Source organism: Dendrobium catenatum, unplaced genomic scaffold, assembly GCF_001605985.2.
Source record: "Dendrobium catenatum unplaced genomic scaffold, ASM160598v2 fragScaff_scaffold_879, whole genome shotgun sequence".
In the NCBI taxonomy this organism is placed as follows: Eukaryota; Viridiplantae; Streptophyta; class Magnoliopsida; order Asparagales; family Orchidaceae; genus Dendrobium; species Dendrobium catenatum.
In genome coordinates this window covers 953,515-976,809 of record NW_021319341.1, presented here as the reverse complement: position 1 = coordinate 976,809, position 23,295 = coordinate 953,515, and the positions used below count along the sequence as shown (strand labels likewise).

General features: G+C 35.2%; 2 protein-coding genes across 3 annotated transcripts; both read right to left on the bottom strand.

The window, feature by feature from the left end:
- Positions 1 to 6,933: 6,933 nt before the first annotated feature.
- Positions 6,934 to 7,916, bottom strand: LOC110115915 (putative calcium-binding protein CML19). The gene has a single exon (XM_020849325.2). The coding sequence runs from the start codon at positions 7,532 to 7,534 to the stop codon at positions 6,992 to 6,994; it is 543 nt and encodes a 180-aa protein (XP_020704984.2). The 5' UTR covers positions 7,535 to 7,916; the 3' UTR covers positions 6,934 to 6,991.
- A 3,721-nt stretch (positions 7,917 to 11,637) lies between these two features.
- On the bottom strand, positions 11,638 to 22,495 carry LOC110115956 (N-acylphosphatidylethanolamine synthase). Of its 2 annotated transcripts, none has more exons than XM_020849376.2 (5): positions 22,153 to 22,495; positions 18,477 to 18,604; positions 13,701 to 13,786; positions 13,305 to 13,448; positions 11,638 to 12,160 (listed from the first exon to the last, which is right to left on the bottom strand). In XM_020849376.2, exons 1-5 carry the CDS (start codon positions 22,407 to 22,409, stop codon positions 11,867 to 11,869), a joined length of 909 nt encoding a protein of 302 aa, XP_020705035.1. In that variant the 5' UTR covers positions 22,410 to 22,495; the 3' UTR covers positions 11,638 to 11,866. The 2 variants fall into 2 exon arrangements, with proteins under 2 accessions (XP_020705035.1, XP_020705044.1); XM_020849385.2 differs by having other exon boundaries at positions 11,699 to 12,160; positions 13,305 to 13,442.
- Positions 22,496 to 23,295: the final 800 nt, after the last annotated feature.

Sequence of the window (23,295 nt, the reverse complement as noted above, 5' to 3'; positions counted from 1 at the left end):
CTTTAAAAATAGTGGCAAGCATAAAAACTCAAAGCTAAAAAGAAATGATTCTAGACGTCGGATTGGAGCGGCGGGCTTTTTCTCTTGGGTAGTTTGGGAGTGGTGTTCTCTGTTCTGTCGGCTGTGCTGACTTGATGCTAATTTTATTGGTATTTTTTTGGAGGTTTTGTGATTTAACTATGTTGTTTTGTTTATTTCCCTGTTTTGGTGAATTTCTATTCGGGTGGATGGTGGAAGCTTTTTCGTTGTGGTTTCATTTGTCACGATGGTATTGTGCTTGGAAGATGATGAAGTAGGTTTCCTGCATGCAGCTTGGACGGTCATGACATGGTTCGCAACCTAGGTGGACTTTGGTGGATTTTGATTTTTGAGAATAGATTGCGCTTGTTAACTTTTGATGCTATCTTCTTTTCTTCCTTGGATGGCTCAAGCCTAGCAACCAGGTGACAGCTGCTTTTGGAGTTGTTGTCTTATTTTTGTTTAGTTTGGTTGGCTATGTCGTTTGTTGTATTTTCTCTGGTTGCAATTTTATTCTTTGTGGCAAGTTTTTAACTTTGTGGTGTATTGTTACTCTTTTCTAATGGATTTTTCTTTTAATTCAAAAAAATATAAAAGTAAAAAAACTTATATATGGAAGCAACTCTAGTCCTTGTTAATGTGGGAAACTAAGATTTCAGGAGCAATGATGCAAAATGTGTGGGGTTTCGGACATGTGAATAAAAAATAGAAAGTGGAATTATAGGCACAATTCATGCTCTTCAAGTTACTAATATTTCTAGTTTTCATTAATTTTATCCAAAAATTTTTGTGTATTCTTCTGTACTAAATTTAGAAACTAAAAAAACTATGTTAAGTTCATGTTGGTGGAATTATCTAGATGAAATAATTTAGATTCTTTAGATAATTGGCAATTATAAAAAAAAAATACAAATTGATGAGCAAAAAATAAGATTTTCATGCATTAAATACATGAATAAATAAATTTATAATTATAAAGATGCCACTCATCACGCAACTATTAAAACAAGCTTTCAAAGTACTTTCTCGACCTTACAGCAACAATTAAAACACCCACTATGTTCTTAGCAACGGTTTAAAAATTAATGCACATCTGTCGTCTTTGTTATTGCTGCAATCGGCTCCTGCAGTGCTCTTTAAACCGTTGTTTAACATCTACAAAGTTGGAGAATGACCTATAGCAGGAGTGTTACATCTAACAATATGGAAATGGGTCTATAGCATCGGTTTTAATCACTACAAGACTGCATTTTGGATCAATCGCAGCAGTTAAAACCGCGGCAATTATGTTAGATATTTTTAATAAAAATTGATTTTAAACATGCATATATTTAATTTATCATTAACAATTTGCAATCAGTTGCAAACTTCATTACAAAGTACAATCATACGAGAGATCCACAACAATAAAATATTTGTCATCACAATGAATCAGAATTGATACGACTAATTAGAAATGCATCATTTCTTATTTTGATTATGGCTTCCTTTGGGCCGGGATAGCTTGAGGCAATTACTTCTTTCTCACTTTAAAAAAAAAAAGTGTAGTAAAAAGCTACGGTAGAAATCAATAGAAAATGGTTTCATTTATTACATTAGTTAAACAACTAATCTTACATTTTTCAATCAGACGAGCTCTCTCCACCAACTCAGAGAAATAAAAAATATGAAATGACACCAGAGGTTGTCTCAGACTATCCCAAAGTCCTCTAAAAAATATGTAGCACTTCTCCACGGGAGTGCTAACCAACAGTGAAGCATATCTAGCCAACGAAAATGTAAATAACATTAGAGCATATTCAGCAGTTTATTTTATTAGAAAATATGTCTAAAAAATTATTTTGAATGAAATTTTCTTATCTTCTATTTGCGTAACGTTTATTGAAGTCTGTCATGAGTGAATTGGCTCAATCTAGCTCAAACTCGAACCTTGATTCCAAATTTATTTGAATCTTTTTCTCCCAATCTACTCTTTAATGGACAATCTCATTCTAATCTAGAAATTAGTTTTCAATTCTATGATGAGAGAATTTATGAGCCATACGCGTCCACAATTAGTTGATCCGATCCACCCATCGCGGGGTGGCCTGGTGGTGGAGAACTGGCTGGCCAAAGGCTAGGTACCAAGTTCGAATCCCCTCGGCGTTTCGTGAAAGCCTTAAGTGTTGGCCCGTATAAATTGGTGTGGGTTGCATGCTAGGTCGGCCGGGTTATCCCCTAACCGGGATGATCTGTTTTTCTAGTTGATCCGATCCAGTCTTCATCTGGTTCAGGTAGAGGATGCCTTCGCAACTAAGTCAGATAGTCCGATTAAAAAATATATTTAAAAACTTGCGAAATTCCCAATTTGCTCCATAAATGTCTTTCATTACATATTTAATTGACCGATTAAAATCTTTTTCTCAGACCTATCTGGAACGAAAAAATAAATAAATAAATAAATATGGGACAGATTCAATCTTCCTTACGGAGTGGATGCTAATAGCCTATCGCAGACAACAAATAAGGTTTGCCATTATCGTAATTTTTCTTATAAATTTTATTGCAACTCAGAGATAAGTTGACACCTGTCTACGAAGAACACCTGTAATACATATTAGTATAGAAATATATATTTTATATTTAATGGGCATTTATTTTGTTGAAAAGAAATGCATAATAAAATAAAATGTAGTATAAGAGTATAATAATGTATTTAAAATATTTAGAATCTTTTAGATGAGCATAAAATAAATATATCAAATTATTTTTTCACTTGGGTTGCATTAAAATAAAGGGAAATTTACATACATACCACTTTATAACATCTTATTTACATATTTAACACCTAAAACTTTAATATTACATGAATACTATCATATATTATTTTAATATCAAATATACCACTTACATTTCTTTTCTACCACTCATATATTTCATTTCTACCACTCATATTTGATATGAAAATGAACTATGGGTGGTATGTATGTAATATTAAAGTTTTAGGTGTTAAATATGTAAATAGCATAGTATTAAGTGGTATGTATGTAAATCTCCCTAATTAAAGCAAAAATTGGTAATGGCCAGTGGCGGGGGAAGGTAGCAAGAGCCGAGAGGTGACAATCAATCTTGGTTGGTAGCAACGGCTTCCGACGGCGAGCGGTTGGGGAGAAGGGCAGACAGACTGGCAGTTGTGGTGGATGGCAACGACAGAGGCGATGAATGTCATTGGTAGCAGCCGGTGGTGGCCGCATTAGTCAACAACAAGGGACTGACGATGGTAATAACGGGGGTGGCTGCTAGCGATAGTATTCAGTGGCCTTGCGATGAAGGTGGTGATTGGCGGCTGCTTGTGGCAGTAATAGTAGAAAATATATACTAGTAGAATTTTACTCTGAATTTCTTTTATACATCGGTTAAACATTAATATTTTTAAAATCCTTATAGTAAGAATACTTTATATATCCCATTTACTTCAATCCAAACAACTCTAGAATCAAAATTAAATTGGTTAACAGCAGCAGGGCACCCGACCATTAATGGCGTCAAACAGTTATTGCAGTGAATGGCGAGTTATAAAGACGATTAATAAATTGAACTTCTTTGCAGTTGGTTGATCCGATCCGATCAGGTCTTCACCTGGTTCAGGTGGAGGACGCCTTGGCTGCTAAGGGAGATGCTCCTGAAAACTTTGAATTAGTTTGGTTAAGAATATACATACAAAGTCGTTATGGATATATATCCAAATTGAAATTTTCATTTCTATCTTAAATGTCTTATGGCAAGAACTGTTCATGATGATAAGATCGGCTGAGTCACTCGATCCGATCTCGAGCCGAGTCAATAATTGTTAAAATTCGGCTCAATCCAATCTTATTTGATCTAAATTTGGCTAATTCTTTTATCCGAGTTATACAACAACAATAACATTATTAAGCATTTATCCCATCACATGAGGTCAGCTAAATGAGTCTATTAATGTCAGAGGCGGAAGCCCCATTAGGTCAGGAGGAAATTGTCCCCTCTAAAAAAAAATATTTAAAAAAAAACTTTATTATTGTTGCGTGTTAGAATATACGCGGCGGTAGAGTTTGTAAATTTGCGTCCTAGCATTGTACGAGTATTCAGCACACAAGCAGAAAAGAGAAGTGAACACCAAAGTTTTTACGTGGAAAACCCGAAAGAGGGAAAAAATCACGGGGCCTCGCCCAGTTGCAAATGAGAGTTACACGGGGTTTCACCCAGTTGCAAATGAGGGGCCTCGCCCATTTGCAGTTACAAATGAGAGTTCCGGCGTCTTCAGGCGGCGGGAAGAGCTCCGGCGGTGGTCGAGGAGGAGCTTCTTCCTTCTCCTCCTTCTCTTCTTCTTCTCTCTCTTCACTTCCCTACCCTTTGTGTAGAATGAGGGCTCTATTTATAGTTTTTCTGGAGTGGCATAGCTCGTAAATAGGTGTGAGATCATGGGCGAATAGGAAGTGGTTTGAATGGACGACCGATATTGAACACTTCGATTGTGCACCGTTCGTTGGACATTTGGAGGCTCTGTACAACTCGGTATTTGTATAGTTTTGGTCTTCACAGAGCGGTATTTCTCGTTTTTGCAAAGAAATACCGAGCAAATACCGAGCAATACCGAGAAAATCGCGAACATAGCATTCCCGGGTTCCGCTCCGGGTCAAGTCGTCGGGCCGCGCGGTAAAGAGTAAGAGCACGTGGCGACATGTTATTGGTGGCCGAACGTACCTCTACGTCAGGTCAGAGGACGTAATAATTGCGATGAAGGTGGTGATTGGCGGCTGCTTGTGGCAGTAATTGTAGAGAATATATACTAGTATAATTTTACTCTGAATTTCTTTTATACATCGGTTAAACATTAATATTTTTAAAACCCTTATATTAAGAATACTTTATATATCCCATTTACTTCAATCCAAACAACCCTAGAATCAAAATTAATTTGGTTAATAGCAGCAGAGCACCCAACCATTAATGGCGGCCAACAGTTATTGCAGTGAATGGCGGCCAGCGGTGGATGGCGGCGGTTGGCGGTAGATGGATATTTAATTTACATTGATCTTCTTTTACATTATGGAAACTAAATAATTCGTATAAAATTATGAAATTATTTGTATTTGTTCTCCCTCTCAAAATTTTCAAACGAACAGAGGTTTAGAATGGATTCTTAATTTGCATTGATCTTCTTTCACAAACTTTGGTTTGAAGGATTTGAGAGTGAGGAAAGCGAATAAAATTGTAAAAATCATTGACCAGAATCTTTGAATTTTTTTTTTTTATTAATCAGATAATAAAATGAGTTTTATTATTTTATGCAGAGTGAATTAGGGTTCATTTGAAACAGTTTTTTTTACTATTTTTTAAATCAATTTTTTTGTACAAAATTATTTTAGATACAAAAAAATTATTTTAGAAAATAATTAGAAAAATGTTCCAAACGAAATCTTAACGAGTTATAAAGACGATTAATAAATTGAACTTGTTTGCAGTTGGTTGATCCGATCCGACCGGTCTTCACCTGGTTCAGGTGGAGGACGCCTTGGCTGCTAAGCGAGATGCTCCTGAAAACTTTGAATTAGTTTGATTAAAAATATACATACAAAGTCGTTATGGATATATATCCAAATTGAAATTTTCATTTCTATCTTAAAAGGCTTATGTCAAGAACTGTTCATGCTCGATCCGATCTCGAGCCGAGTCAATAATAGTTAAAATTTGGCTCAATCCAATCTTATTTGATCTAAACTTGGCTAATTTTTTTTTTTTTTTAACAAAAACTTATATTATATTAATACCCAAAAGGATTACAAGAGCAAAGAAACAAAAGTACAAGAGCAGAAAGAGTAGATGCCAAGGAAAAATAAGAAATTACATGGGAAAACCACTCTCGGGGGCTCAGTATTCAGCCGAGACTACCAGCTTCCCAAAAAATCATGCTCAGACCATCCAATTTGGTGAAGAAGCAAACGAGAAGCAACCATCCCAACCGAGCAGAGGATCTCCACCAAAGGTTGCCAAGAAACATGCCAACATAAAGACACCATGAACTAGGCAGGAAGCAAAAACCCAACACCACCCACAGAAATTATCTTCCTCGTCTACCCCTTCCACGAGCCCTTCCACGAGAAGCACTAGAAACAACCTTAGTGTCCTGCAGCAATGCAAAAGAGTTCCCTGGATCCTCAACCCCATCAGACTCAAAGGAGGAAACATATTCAAAATCATCAGACGACTGAAGCCAATCAATATGCACACGCAGATCCAACCCAGAGTTGTCACCCACGTGATAAACCAAGTCTTGAGGGTCAATAACATTAACATGGCTAATACTTTTATCTGAGTTCTACAACATCAACAACAACATTATTAAGCATTTATCCCACCATCTGAGGTCAGCTAAATGAGTCTATTAATGTTAGGCGCGGAACCCCTTTAGGTCGGGGGGTAATTGCCCCCTCTAAAAAAAAAAATCTTTGTTATATTATTCTTTAGGTAATTTATCCCATCTCAATCTATTTTTAAATCTTTATTATAATGATTTTTAGGCAATTACAACACCACAATCATCATGAGGTTAATAATCTAATTGAAATGATATTTTAAACATTAAACCGTGCTCGCCTACCAACCAACCTAAGCCTCAGTTGATATGATAGTTGCTATTACTAGATATATTTGTAAATACAATTAGCAAATCATTAGACTAGAATACACAATATTTAATCTCATCAAATCAAATAATGAGCTACTAATAATATAAACTCAAATTTACCTACTTATTCATCCATTCTATATGAAGCTATTCCACATTTGGCTAACTTTTTTCCTCTCTTTTTCATTGGATATATTTACATACATTGGATTAAATCCAACCACCAAGCAAAGGATTCAACAAATCAAAAGAGTAAAAACAACCCATCAAACTTCCAAAAACAAAATAAAATTTCATCTGAGCTATACATCTTGTGCTTATTTACGTTCACAACATCATAACCTGAAACTCTGCAAAACTAATCACACCATCTTCATCAAGATCAAACCTTTTAATCATATTCTTGCAGTCCTCCACAGTCCTCTCCTCCCCGAGCCGTTGAAGCGCCCTCTTCAAGCTCCTCGCCGTGATAAACCCCTTTCCTTCCATCTCATACGCCACAAACGCTTCCCTCAAACTCCTCCCTTTCTCCTCCTCCTCCACTTCCACCAATTTCAAGAAATCCTCATACCCCAATTTTCCATCTCCGTCGGAATCGGACGATTCGACTAACTCAATCAGCTCGGCCTGTAACAGCTGCTCGTTAAAGGCGCTTCCCATGGAGCTGCAGAGCTCAAAAGCGGAAATCTTGCAGTCTCCGTCCTTGTCGAAGTAGCGAAAGACTTGCTGGAATTCGGCATGCGGAGGCGAGAAACAGGGTGGTTGGGGAAGGGGAGGAGGATTCTTGAGATTTTTCGGAGAGAGAGCGGCGCGGATTTTGGAGAGGAAGGAGGGGCCGCCGCAGCCAGATTTTGAAGGGAATTTTTTCATCGAAGTGGTAGATTTAATTGGCGGTTGAAGATAGAAGTGATTGTAGGAATTTGAGGGGAGATTTCTTCAGAGTCTATATAGATTTTGGAAGAGAGATAGCAACAGAGGAAGAGAGAGAGAAGGGATACTGCGAAATGGGAAGTGGAATTTTCAGTGGGAGGTTGGAAGAGAGAGAAGGGATACTGTGAAATGGGCAGTAAAATTTCCGGTGGGCGGCATAAAGTGGCGGCGGGGGGCTCAGTTTCAACGGCTAATAAAATGGGCGATGAAAACCGGGAAAAACAGAAGAAAGGAGTAACAGTTTTAGAAAATTTCTATTATTTATAAAGTTTTATTTATGTAAGAAATTATTTAATAAATTCATGTATTTACATTGCAGAATTTAATAAATAAATAAAATTTGGTTTAAGATTTTATTTTAAATTTTCATATTTGAAAGAGGATTTGGCAAAATAAATTAAACAATGAAAATTTGAAAATGTTAATTTTTAAAATAATTAAAATTGAGGAGAGAGAAAGGTCTTTGGATCATAAGTCAGTCATTCCTGTTATAGATTTTGTTCTATTCGTTGTAACTGACTATTCTCTTACTTTTGTTTTTAATTATTTTAATTTATACAAATTTTATCACTCCTAAATTTGTCAAAAATATATTATCTTCAAATTTCATAAGCTTTCACCATACAAAATTGGATATGTTATAGATTTGATCATTTTAAATGATTTGATATTATTTTATTGCATTTTAAATGAAGTGTTGAATGATATCAAATATATAATATGATAACTTCACATGACACCCTACTGATACATATGATTCACTAATCGGAGTCACAAAGAGCTGGAGATTGATTAGGAGTTATAAGAAGTCGGAGTGACTGATTCACGTAATTCAAAGGGTGTTATAAGGAGTCCTTTAATTATTAAGAGTTATAAGGGGTGGGAGCCATACGTGTAGGAGCAAGATACCTTTAAGATACACTCATTGAATATCTGAATACTGATACTTACACTATTACGAATATTGTATTGATATTATGACTGACACTAATAATGTTTAATATCATTAATATTATTTAATGTTATTTATCATGATACTAATATTATTATTGTATTAGTAATGTTGACTGTTAGTGATATTGTGGCTAATTATATAATGAATTGAGATGTGATGAACTATAGAAAGATAAATTTATATAAATAATTATTATGGATATTGATGGATATATTTTTTATGTGATTTATACCATATTGTTCTCTTTAATCTTTCATTGATTTCAATTGTAAGATTTTGGTTACTTAATGGGATATATTCTCATTATGTGGTTTTACATAGGAAAGGGTAAGGATCCTATGATATGAGGCTTTGGACAAGACAAAAATACAATCATATTTCTTTCCATTATTTATTGGTAAGCTTTACTTAAATGTTTAAAATGAAAGACAGATATAATTCCTCCAATATAAATCTAGAGTATGATAGCCTTTATGTCAATGGAAATAACATGCCTTGAAAGTGATAAGTTATGTGGCATAGGAAGGCTATGGAAATACCCAAAGTAGTCAAAATGGTCATTGTCTAGAGGTAGAAATAATATCACAAGGAATGGCACTACCTAAAGGAGATGGGTGAGTTGGCATAAGAAGGTTACGAAGATGACTAAGGTAAATTATGGTGGTCCTACTAGATGTAAAGATAGCACAACCTAAAGGTAACTTGCACGTTAACTCAATTAGGTATTGGGGGTGAGCAAAGGCAATCAAGGTGTTCCTTTTAGAGGTGAGTGTCATGACTTGAAGTTGGCATGTGAGGCGATGCAAGAAGGACATGAAGGTGATTGAGAGTAATAAGAATGGCCCTCATTTTAGAGGTGTAATTTAGCACAACTTAGGGAGGTAGAAGAGGCAACATAGGAAGGTTGTGAAGGTCATAAAAGGCATAGATGATTGAAGGTATTCACAAAAATGCTCGTTAAGGTGGAGATGGAACGACTTGAATATGAAAGGCGAGGGACTCTAAGAACATCATAAAGGTGATTCATAGTGAATAAGATGATCCTCTTCTTGATATGGAAATGAAATGATCTATGGCAAGTGAGGCATCACAAGAAGTGCATAAAGGTGACTAAGGGAAATCAAAATAGTCCCCTTTTTAAAGAAGATGGTGCAACCTAAAGAAGGCATATAAGGATAGTCGAGGAGGTGACTAAGGGTAGTCAAGATTCTCCTCTACATGTAGAGGAAGTTTGGATCCAATAATAAGAGCATTTGAATAAGAACTTCAACTTGTGGTCAATGTTCCAAACTTCTCCTATGGTGCAGGAGTTTAAGGATTTACTTCTCCTATGGTTCAGGAGTTCAAGGTTTTCTTTTATTTTTAAATTTTACAGAAGATCATTCTTGCCCTTATTCAAAATGCACCAAAATATATCCCTTTTCTATTAGCGATTAAAAATCTACATCACACCTCCTCACGATTGAAATGTAGTAATGCAAATTTTCCCTTAAGCTATCTAGATGAGCAACACACAAGATGGAGGAAGCCTAAATGGTTGGCAACAAGTGATAGCAATGGTTCAAAAATGATCTTCCTCAGTGAATCTTCAATCAACAAATAAAAAATGTCATGTTGATCTCTGCCCCTTAAATCCAAAGAAGGTTACGAGCTAAAATTTTGATTGTCAGATTAACATGAATATTCTAAGAATGTTCATGAATCAAAATTGGGGACATTAAAAAATCACAACAATATATCATTATTATTATCTCAAAATACTTATCTCCAAAGGAGCAATCACTCATGATGAATAGCTCATAAAACCAAGACCTGTAGTTCTATAAAGCTCACAAAAACTATGAAAAACTAAAATTTTATCAGATGTACTACACATATATGAACGATCTTCACTACGATCTAATTCGTATGAAAGCTCGTGATAGGAGTTTTCTAAGAGGACATTCCAACAAACTCGTGAAAACTAGCGATGAGCAACAATGCCAATCAAGCTATAACAACCCAATAATGTCCCATAACCTCTCTCTTAACAACATATAATGAGAAAGATGGAAGGATGCTATGTAAATTATCCCCCAAATAAAATAAAAATTGCAAAAGTGGCATATGCTTACATGGTTGTATTTTTGCCTAAATTATTGAATTTTGCACTTTTTTTATTTTACTATAATACTATAGAATTAAATGAATCAAGAAAGTTCATATAAATCTCTAACAACCATCCCTAGTTTTGCCAACTAAAAGCTAAAATTTTTTTCCTCAATAAACCAAAGACTTCAAGGCTAGGTTGAAATGGAACCGTGAAGACCATGAAAATATTCTAGAAATTCATTTGAAGAATAAAAAATAGTATTTTCAGCCCAAATTAGTCTTCTTTAGGAACAGAAGCTTCTTATTGCTTGCTAATACAAAAAATTCTCGTCCAAAAAAAAAAATATTAAAAAATTATTTTAAAAGCAGTAAAAAAATTGTTCCAAACAAAGTCTTAATTTTTTCAACAATTTTTTAATTTATTTTAGGATAAACGATATATCAATGATTTACAAATTACATCATCTAAAATTAAATTCAAAAAACAAAAATTTCCATGGGAACATACGAACACAAATATTTTTCATTATTTTCTTTGTGATGTGATAATCTTGTATGATGGTGGCCCACAACTTCATGCAACTAATAAGATCATCATAAAATTAAATAAAAACTTAATTTATGCAAAATTTAATTTCTTATATAGAAGATCATAAATAAAATTAAAAAATAATAAAATTAAAAAAAAAAAAAACTCAATAAGTACATTAGATCGAACTAAACTCATGAAGATGATTCTGTGCGGACACTGGACGGTCCGGAGACCAACCAGAACACGCAACATCACCTAGTACACAGTGTTACCGAGCACCAATACCGAGTAAAAAAATGACATGGCGCGTCTTGGTTGGTCTCCAGACGTTGTCCATTGTCCGCACAGAATAATTTCTCTAGCTCAAGAGTCATTTATTAAGTTGAGCCTGAGCCGGCTCAAAAGTCGGCTTGACTCACTTACACCCCTAGCTATGACAAATACCATCCTTATAATGCTTTGAAATATAAATGATTTATAAATTCCAGCTAAAGCGCAGACCTAAAAATGGATTACTGCAATCATAGACTCATAAGCAAATTCCTGATTAAACCTAATGAACTTAATTATTCACCAAATGAAGAATCTGTGCCATAAATGAAAAATCAAACAGCAAAACTAAAAAACAAAAACAAGTCATCTTACCTAAATCCTAGTTCCTAAACCAATTAAGAGAAAGCCATTCAGAAAGTACCTATACGTGCAGGTTCTTTGCTGCCATCCCAAAGCATCGCAGCTTCTCCATAACATTTCTAATCTGATCTGAGATATTGGCATAGAGCCATCTCTGAGCTCCGACACTAAGGCCATCTGGTGAGCTATTGGGCCACCCAAGAGACCCAGAGGAAGCTTCACAGGGCATGGTTTTGGCTTTCTGTCTCAAGCTTTGAATATCAAATTCTAAGGGCTCCCCAACGATAATTTTTATATTTCTGTTGATGAGAGGGAATAGAGGCCTTCTGTCGAACTTATATTTCTCAGGCATTACCTGATGATTCAACAAATGGTTAACAATTAGGAATTGTATAGCTAATGTGGTGGAACGACATAGTTTAATAGAAAGAGTTGCTACCTACTGCTAAATCTTGACTAAACAAAATATTTTCTTTTATTGAGGTGTAAGCATCTTCTTCCTACGGTAGTTGAAGATGAGTATTTCATGTGTTCTCTCTATTTTCTCTTTGATTTTCTGGCCAACAAAGATATGGCAGAAGCAATTTTTACATAATTGCTAGATTAGAATAAAAGAAGGTTTGGTTGTTTTAGATCTGCATGCAGTTTTATGCTATTAGTGGATATCGGTTGCCTAATTTAGGGAAATCTTTAAATATTAACAATATCATGTCATCTAGAATGATCAACAGAGATTAAAATCTTGCTTTGTATTATCATTTATTTCAATCATAAGATGACCTGACATAAATGAAAATATTATTTAAAAATGTCATCAAATCAAACAACTAGCATTTGTTAATCACAAAATATTGCATAGCTTATGTCAGGAAATCAAACCACCACTAAGGCCTCGTTTGTTTTGGTGTTTTTTTTTTCCTTTTCTGTTTAGAAAAGTAGATTTTTTTTTTTTTTTGACACTGTTTGGATGGGACGCTTCTATAGAAATGCTTTTTAGGGAAACTTCATTTTTCTACTATTTTGAGAAGCTTTTTGATATTTGCTTCTCCGTCAGAAAACTCCATTCACTTAACCATTGTTTTTAAAACTACCTTTTACTAAAGGAGAGAAAGAATCAAACGAAGCCTGAGGCTATTATGCAAACGACATTATTTTATGAAGAATATTGTTACAATAGCATTGAGCTAGACATTCCCAGACTTCAATTTCATGTCAAAGATATGTAATAAACATGCAAGTTTCTCTAACAATAAAGAACACAAAGAAACTAACCAAGGTTTACCACTTTTTGGTGTTAAGCTAACTATTGCGACCAGGGCAAGAGCAATAAAATGTAGAAGACAGTTATACAATTGTAGTATATAACCACAAGTTTGTCATCATTGTCAGTTATGACCTTACTCTCAATAAAATGACGAGGTATAATACTGAAAACTAAAAGAATTAGAAATAATTAGATGGAAGAAAATACCGAAGAAATAATTGCAATTTTTACATACCTTTTCAAAACCACAGTGGACGATTGGCAGAACTAATGGGGTTACAGGTGCCCGAGCAATCAAACTGGCAGTTCCCCATTTTAAACGTCTAATAGGTACACTCTCTTGACAAATTTTACCTTCTGGAAAGGTATGCAACTGTACCTTGAAAATAGATAATGGCTTTCAAAATTGAATGATCAAAATTTGCATCTATACTTTATAAAATGTGCTCTCAACCCAAGGCAAGAAAACGGGTTATGTGGCTTCGTTTGGGTCATTACTTTTTAAAATGGAATTTTAGTTAAAAAATTTTAATTTTTTACTAAAACTCCGTTTTAAGAAACAATAAAAAAGCCGTCTCAAACAAAGCCTTAAAACTTGAATTGAAAAGCAGCAGGTGATCGAAGGGCCTACCCAGCCTCCATTGGTTAAGACATCAAGAGCCTCATTCATATTTTCTTGATAGATTCCTCCTCCTCTTGTTATTGGTATGCATTTTCCTACATCAGAGGCATACTGAGAAAATGAAGTAACGATTGCAGCCAAATGTAACAATTGGCGTCTAAGTTTAGCAAAAGAAAATGCCAAATCCATGGTATGAGAAACCGACTATAACATCCACACCAGAAGATCATCAGGATTCCTTCCCTCGCAAAAAGTTAGTCAATCCATGGTAAGAGAAAAAAAAAAGTGAAGTTCGCAGTTTTAAAAATCAAGCAAATTATGATAAACGAAGGTGCTGCAAAGATATAATGTTTTTCCCATGTTCACAAGCTCTATCAGGAATAAACAAAAAATAAATTAAGAGTTCCTATACTTCAGCTTTCATGACTAAGCACAAGGATGGTGTAAAGAATCATAAAGATCAGTCATCCTATAGTAAAATAAGAGTAAAATTTGTAGTTCTATATATCAAGCAATTACGATTATTGAAAGAGGTGCAAACACACAAATTACCCTAAAGTTCCATCAGGCATGAACAAGAAAGCAATAAAGGGCTCTTAGATTTTAACAGCACTGCAGGAATAAGCATAAGGATAATGTAAATAATCATGTTCCATTTCATATTTGGTAAAATCTGCAATTCCTTCTTTACCGTTCAAACTATCTTGCGATATTCATTGGTGTTTGTTTTAAATTAGATCAATTTCCGATAAAAGGTTAAACCTAATTACTCATGGTTATCAAGCTTCAAGAGTCTCAAATAATAAATCATAAAGCAAATGAAGAGCTAAATGATTCATAAAAGCTTTTCTTAAAATGAAAAGACAACAAAAAATCTATATATGTAAGTGCAAATCATTTTTTCTTACTTAAGCTGATTTGAAGATAATGAAATAAGATAGTCTTCGTTTAACATAAAAAATCTTACTAGTTGATTGGTATTGTTGACCACACATACCTTCAGGACCAAGAATTATACAACAACAATAATATCAAGTCTTTATTCCACTATGTTGGGTTGGCTACATGATTTTTTTTTTCTCTAGTGTCCTAATAAGAGTCAAATTCTCATTTAAATCTTAAAAAAATCTTACTAGTTGATTGGTATTGTTGATTGCTCATACCATCAAAACCAAAACTATAATCATAAATATTATAAAATATATTCCTTCAAATTCTGCAAACACAATTGGTCATGTAGCAATCTGTCAGACCAGCTCTTGACGAGCCTACTGAACCGGTCCCACCTCAACCGAGGACCAATTCGAGTCAATTGTAGGCGGAATAGACCCGCCTGATGGGGGGGGGGGGGGGGGAAAGGGGGGGGGCGGCCCCCCCCCATTTTTGACAATGGTGAGGCCCAACCCTCTTAATTGGGGTGTTATGGCTTTAATTAAGAAGGATTTGGGAGGGAAAATTCAAATTCTAGGAGTTGTTTAGGGAATTGTTGTTTGTTTTTGCTTTAAGTAGTATTTTTTGTTCTAGGATTAGGATGATGATTTTTGCTGAATTTGGTGTTTTCTTCTGATTTTGCTTGGGCTCTAATCTTCGCCTGGAGATTGGGAGAGCAATATCTTCCTCTCCAATTGAAGATTCAACTGTATCTTTCTATTTTCTTTCATCTAAAAATTAAAAGTTTTCCTTCCGTTATTTCTCTATTTTTATCTCAAAAAGTGCTTGGAAGTGTGCGGGTTTTGCTTATTTCTGCAGCAAATTTTGTATTTTCTTTTATTTCCTATCAAATTGGTATCATAGCCGCTTTCCGAGGCTGTTTGGGGGCGGTTTTGGCGGTTTCCTACATAATTATTTCCTATACAAACCATTGGCAGGGCTGTTTTTTGGGAAGAAATACTGATTTTTGAGTCTTACAAAAACCCGTGTATCAATGGCGGCCAAGAAGGTGGATACGTTGGAGGAACACCTTGAGGAGGAGATGAAACACATTAAGGCAATGGTGACAGTGGAGGATAGAATTTCCACAATAGAAGAGCAATTATCTGACTTACGTGACATGGTGAAGAAGATGTTGGATCTCCACAACCAAACGGCAACATCAAAGGCGAGAGGGTCAAAAGGAAAAAATACTATTCTGAAATTCGTAGGGACAAAACTGAGGTTGAGATCGTAGAGGGAGAAGGAAGAAGATCCCATCTAGAGTCTTTCCAGAGGGAGGATAGATGAGGTAGGTATGGGTAGAGGCGTGGATATGTGGGAAAATATCAAAGGGGTGTTGATTGGGAAATAAGGGAGGGAGATCATGGCCGCCGAGGAGCTGAGTTTGAAGGAAGGATAGGGGAATTCGAAGAAGGATTTGGGTATGAACGTGCGAGGGAGAATCGGAACACTTGGGGAGGGCCACCCAATTGGGGAAGGGGAGATTATGAAGGAATCAGAGGAAATGTGGGGATCTGAAGGTTTGGAAATTGAAGATGCCGAAGGTTCAGAAACTGAAGATGCCAATTTTTGAAGCGAATGATGCACATTGGTGGATCTACATGGTAGAAAGGTATTTCATTGTAAACGGGTTGACGGAGGAGAAGAAATTGATGGCGGCCAGTCTATGCTTGGATGGAAAGGCATTGGTGTGGTACCAAAGGAGAGACATGAGGTGACCTATTCGGAGCTGGAGGGAGTTCGAGGATTGCTTACTAGAATGTTTCCGAACCAGTCGGGAGGGGACTTCTATGAGCAGTTCTTTGTCCTAACGTATGAGGGATCTGTAGCAGAGCACCGCGACATATTTGAGTACATAGCTAGCCGACTGGATCGACTTTCCGAGAAGATGTTAAAGGAGAATTTCATGAAGGGGCTCAAGCCCGAGATCCGAGCGGTTGTTAGAGTGATGAGCCCATGTAACATAGGAGAGGCCATGGAGCTGGCACAGTTGGTGGAGGACCAGAAGTATTTGGAGTGAGGAGCCAAGGGCAGCAGCTTATGAGGGTCGTACAGGATGACCACCATTTTCTTAGCTCCCAAGGGACCAGCACCAGGAAGCCTGCGTGAGACTATAGCTCGCAAGCTATAAGAAACTCACATGTTAAAGATTCCAAATATTCATCTCCAAAAATTATCCTTCTCAAGCAACCAAAACAGCCCCTTTTATAGGAGAAAAAGCACCTAACAGCCCACATAAATGTGCCCCCAAGCAACCAATAGGAGCCAACACAAAACTTAGGAAATAACATAGAGGAGGGAAACGGCCAGCACAGGGAACCAAAGTCCAGAAACAACCAAGTCAAGCAGATTTTCCAAAAGACTTAGATAAAACATAGAGGAAGGGAACGACAAGCAGCTGGGAATCAAAAAAACAGAGTTTCCAAGTAGTGGAAAAACCAAAATATGCATAGAAACTCAGGAATTCCAACCAGCCACCAAGCAATTCATATCAAGCATAGAACATCAAACAGCCAAGACATATAGAGAAATATTGGTCAAGCCCATCAAGGAAATAATAGCCCAAGATTAAATACCCATATAGCCAACAAGCAAGGGAAAAAAATTCTAGCTTTGCCAACATCAAAGAACCTCCAAGATTATGACACCACTTTGGAGCCATATGAGAGATTGAAGACCCAATTCCCATCATTTCACCTTGAGGACAAAGAGAGTCTTTGGGAGGGGGGCATTGTTAGACCGGCTCTTGAGGAGCCGGCTGAACCAGTCCTACCTAGACCGGTTCTGGTCTATTTCAGGTAGAACATACCAGCCTAATGCGGGGGGGGGGGGGGGGGGGGCCGCCCTCCTTACGTGGGGGGGGGGACCAGCCCTCTTAATTGGCGTGTTAAGAAGGATTTGGAAAGAAAAATTCAAATTCAATGGGTTGTTTAGGGAATTATTGTTTGTTTTTGTTTGAAGTAGTATTTTATGTTCTAGGGTTAGGATGATGATTTTGCTGAATTTGATGTTTTCTTCTGGGTTTACTTGGGCTCTAGCCTCCAGCTAGAGATTGAGAGAGCAAGATCTTCATCCTCAATTGAAGATCTAACTGTATCTTGCTATGTTCTTTCATCTACTATCAAATTAAAAGTTTTTCTTCTATTATTTCTCTGTTTTTATCTCAAAAACTGCTTGGAAGCATGCTGGTTTTGCTGATTTCTGCAGCAAAATTATGTATTTTCTTTATTTCCTATCACAATCATTAGCTACTCTAAAGTTCATATCTGAAAGAAATGTGATTCCTAAAAGAAAGAACTATACAGAATTTTTCTAAACTGAAATGTTGTCCCACCATTTATAAGAAACAAATGCATAAAATTGAGGTGCAATGCTTTCAGTAAGTTAATCATTCCATAAAGCCTACTCCAGTGAGGTAGCATTTCCAACTTTAAAATTCAAATACGTAAGAAATTGAAATAGGGCCCAAGCCTTTATGGCAGAGCTTCCAATTTTGTTTTATGAGTCCAACAAAGGAGTTCTCTCTTGAATTTGCTCAGAATATAATGAAGAATTGCATTTACTAATGTTAATTCTATGTAAACAATATAAATCTCATTAATATGGTAGAAAATTCACAGTAAAAATGCCAGACTTCTTCATGGAGACAAAACACATTGTACAGAACTCGCCACAAAGGGAATGCTTAAGAGAAAACAATCAAATCATAGTATTGGTACCATGTTTCCATATAATCATTTCTTCAAGAGAAACGATGAATCATTTAGATAGTAAATGAAAGAGAGTTAGTATTTTCTATAGCATGAATATAGAAATACAAGAAACTATCAATTGGTAGAGAATATGTCTTACCAAGTCGAAATAAGTAAGAATAAAATGCATTTTTGAAACATATATCCTCAGCTGCTAGCACCCACCTTGCTAACTTTGCATTCATTGTAGGAAAACCCTTGAATCCCCACATTAGTGGATCATCCAACCTGTTTTATTTAGCAAAGCTTAGTTTAAACCTTTCTAGTGTTTCCATTTAGAAATAATCTGAACAACAACATTGTAAAGATGAGGGATATCATATCGGACAAATTTGGGTTAAGAAATTTCAACGCAAACCTACTATGCATTGCACAAAATTATTCAAAATGCATATAGAATTTAACAGGTCACAAACTATTAATTTTAATAACTATTCATTGCCTTCAAAAAAAAATTAAAAATGCAATGAACATCAATTCATATAATAATTCAATAATCTTCTACTAGAAATAATGCTTAAAAATTTAGAATCTTGAAAACCACAAATAATGCTTAAAAATAAGGAATCTTGAAAACCACAAATCCAAAGAAATTGAGATTGTATCAAACTTGAAAAAAGTAATCATGCACTCAATCCAACAATAAGATTCTGAGAAAAAAAATATAGTTTAAAAAAAGTCACCAAAATCAAGCCTCTCGCTTGCATAAGATAACCTCCTAGGAAATCTTCAAATCTCAAGTGATCAAGGAGTTGACTACTAGAAGTAAAATAAATAGCACAAATAACTAGAGTTTTATTCAGCTTGATAATTTTATTATAAGTCGAAGACCACTATTTAAAATTACAATAACCATTTCATACATCCTACCCGTTAATTAAAATAACCCCAAAAAAGCCACATATCTCTATTACAATAAAACACAACAATCCTCATAAAAATGGATGATGCAGAAGACTAACATCAACAAAAGCTCAAAATTTAAATAGTAAGTCATATATAATAGATGGTGCAAGTCTTGCAAATATTGTTTAATACTAGTAGAGCCAAGCTACAAAAGATTAGTCGTGAATATCACATGCAAAGTCCAATTGCAAAGAGGACCCCAATATTATTCAAAATAAGTAAAAATTAAAAAAAAAACACATGTACAATAAAATAAGTAACATACTAAAAATAAAGAGAAGCCACCAAATAACTGTAAAAGAAGGTGATCCATAAAATGACAAAAAATTGGAACCAGTGAATAAATGTCGAAGGAAGGAATATCGTTCACATAAAGAATGAAGGTAATATGCGGCACTAATAGTTGAGCAACTCAAGTAATAGTACACTGAGCTTAATACAAACGAAGCGTATCCTAGGCAAGTTTCCCAACATTTGTGGGTCATAGAATATTGAGATTGAAAATGAAGTTGAGGATAATCCTTTGTTTCATTGCATAGTACAAGGCCTTACAGTTGAAGTAACTTATTACACATCCGCACTTGTTGTCAATAACAGGCTAACAGCCAATTATGCACAACATGTGATCTTTAGAAAAAAAAATAATTACAATAGTATTCTCGCTAAGGGTCTCCTATTGTTAAAATAAAAATCACCTTCGCAATAGCCATCATGGTCTTTAGTTATAAACCTTTATCTTGACCAAAGGGATAATCATCATCCCACCAATAATGAGTGAGATGTTCTAGAACTACCTACCTCATCTAGCATAGCATCCTAGGTGCGAAAGAAGATGAGGAGTTGCCATATGGTAGGACTTGAAAATCATTAGCAACAAACCTCATCAGCAACTGAATAAGAAAAGTTAAGGACAAGCACTACATACCCGATCGTGGGGAGAAAGAAAGGGGGATTGTGATACCTCGCAACCGGACATGCCACTCACACACCACTAAATGTTACCTAAGGCGTCCAAGTTAGCAAATCAACCAAAAACCTTGTTTGGTTTGACATTCGGGGCATAGTTTAAATGGGTCAATCAAAGCCTTCATTATCCTAAGATAAAAATTGATTATCAGAATATGATTTCACAAATCCTAAGACATGGTGGCATTCTATACACCAATTTAAGTGAAATGCATATAAATCATTTATTGTCCACATATGCTCATTTATTGTGACATGAAAATCCTTATAACAATCAAATTAATACGCCTTGTTGAGTGTTAGTAGAATACCTTAAGTGTCACCATAAGGTAATTTTATCACAAAATCAATTGGTACAATCATAATGGCAAATTTCTAAATTATTAAAATATATTTGGCCCTCTTATTTTCAGGAGTTGAAGACCTAAAATCTAAAAATTACAGCTTAAAAATTCCCAAGATATTTGACCACGTACTAAGACAGAGCATTTGTTCCCAAAACCCACCACTTGGTTTGTTCAAACTAAACCTTGATTATTAGCTTGAGCATCACAAGCTTCTATCATAAAAAGCTAACCGATGAGACAAGCTAAAGCCTCTTTTTACATGTTTTTCCTTTTTTCTTTTCTTTTTTTTTTTGTTGCTAATTGTGTGTTGGCTATGAATAAAGGCGTTTTAAATTGCATTACTCTCATTAAGAATGCCACTAGAATGCAGGGCGCAGCAAGCACCAAACCAAAAATTCATATTGAGATTATGCATTTCTACTCTATGCAAATCCCATGTATCTAACTGTCCAACAATCTGCAATAATAGATACAGCTGAATAAAAATTAGAAGTTAATTTTTATGTGCATCTAGTAGTAGGCAGATTAATAAGAAAACTATGAAGACCAGAAGCGAGATAAATTACCATTACCCAACCCTCAATAATAGGGCAAATTATTAGGTTGACTATGAAGATCAAAAGCGAGATAAATTAGCATTACCCAACCCTCAATAATAGGGCAAATTATTAGGTTCGGTCAACGGACAGAGAGAATCATCCGGATTTCTCTCTGTCTATAGTAAAAGCGCAGTTACTATAGCAGCTATGCTTAGACTGTGCTTTTGCTATAGACAAAGAGAAATCCGGATGATTCTCTCTGTCCGGTGTCCAAACCTAATAATTTATCCTAATAGGCACATCTAGATCACCCAAAGAAAACAGTAATAGTTGTGAGAAGTCATCGAAATCTTCTCTTGCGCAAGCAAATGGTTGAGCCAAGCAAAAACCTATTATCTTTAGTGATGTCTGCCCATGGGGTTCTGAGCTAGAGAAGTTCTAGACTGCATTACTTTCCCCGCATGGGGAATGCTGCTAGGAGGAAACAAGGTTAAACAGAGAGTATTATTGTTACATGCGCTTCTATCCAATGTGAATCCTTAAAATCCACCTAAGCTAGGATTTATTAGACACATATAAATAAAAATAAACAAAAAATTTTAAGTAAGCAATGATGACCATAAAGTGAGATAAATCAGCATTACCGAACCTAATGATTTCTAACAAAATTCCAATGAAACATTCCAGGTAATCCGAATAATTCTATCAGAACAAATTATACACCGATCACCAAGTAATCTGCAAACAGCTAATCAGTCCACATATCATTAAGTATCGACTCCACCATCCACTTGAAAATCTTCAAATCGTAACACAAGACAAATCCCATCAATAAACTTCAGCTCAAACAAAAATCTAAGAAGCGACCCTACATAACAGCAAATTCGAAGAATTAGCAGCCAAAACCTCATTAAATCTTTTTACATCAAGAAAAAATCTATCACATCCCTCAGCAAGCATATATATATCAGAGAAATATCTGCAAAAGGAGGCGAAGAACGGAAGAATAATCACCGACGTAGACATATGGTTGCTGACTGTGATTAGTGGTCGGCCGGGTGATCGGGAGTGGACAAGGTGATGAAGAGTTTCGGCGTTATAGACGTGGGTGGAATTAAGAAAGGAGGTGAACAGCTTGGCGAAGGCCCCTACGGCTGTGATGACCAGCGCGCGAGGGATGCCGCCCAGGTGATCTACCTTTCCCGCCCATCTCATCAACGAAGTCGCCGATTTGGTTCCGGCCGCCACCTCCGTCGGGATCGGTTTTTGGCGCATTGGCTTTGAATGGCCGCTGCGGAAAACGGGATGAGGAGCTGATCTCTCGGAGGCGCCGTCGCGGAACCCGAAAATTCCTTTTTTTTTTTTTTGGAATTTAAAATTCTATACTTAAATAATTTTCTCATTTTCATATGAGAAAAATTTCATCAAAATACCCTTAATAACGTCAAAGTATTATCAGTATTGCTGAAAGTAAATAGTAGAATTATTTACCCCTTTATCTAATATAATTTCTCCAAATATATAAAGATCAAATTATAAAAGGAGCACATTTTATAAAAAATATGCATAAGAAACAGGTCTAATAATTAATTCAAAAAAAGAGTAAATATGGAAGGAGCAAATATGATTTATAGTAATCAGAATATGAAAATCCGGTTTAAAATTGAAACTGAAATTTGTATAAAATTTGTAAATCTGGTTCCTATAGAAATCGGGTTTTCGTGTTTTGATTTCTATAGAAATCGGAATTGGTTTAACTCATTTCGAATTTTTTTATGCCCGTAATCAATTATTTAGCCAATTTTCTCAATCAACATCAATCACCAAAATTTTTGTGACCGTGATTTATCAACCAAGTCATCTATATATTTTGGTGAAATAAAAAATAAATAAAATCATATATATATATATATATATATATATATTACTAACAAATAAATAATAAATACTATTTCTGAAATTTATATAGTTAAATATTACATTATTAATATTAACATTTTCGTAATATAACATTATTTTTAAATAAAAAATATTATAACTTAAAACTTTAATGTTAAATTATTACATTATGTTAAAATTTATTAACTTGGAAAATTTTAATTTAATTAATATAACTTATATTAAATAAAAATAATAATCCCTAACTTAAAAAAAATAAAAA

Coding starts and splice junctions, on each gene's coding strand:
- LOC110115956 (XM_020849376.2), bottom strand. CDS start 22,409: ATGCGCCAAAAACCGATCCCGACGGAGGTGGCGGCCGGAACCAAATCG. Junction 13,787..18,476: donor TTCTTACTTATTTCGACTTG/GTAAGACATATT, acceptor CCTCTGATGTAG/GAAAATGCATACCAATAACA. Junction 13,449..13,700: donor TCTTAACCAATGGAGGCTGG/GTAGGCCCTTCG, acceptor TCTATTTTCAAG/GTACAGTTGCATACCTTTCC.
- LOC110115915 (XM_020849325.2), bottom strand. CDS start 7,534: ATGAAAAAATTCCCTTCAAAATCTGGCTGCGGCGGCCCCTCCTTCCTC.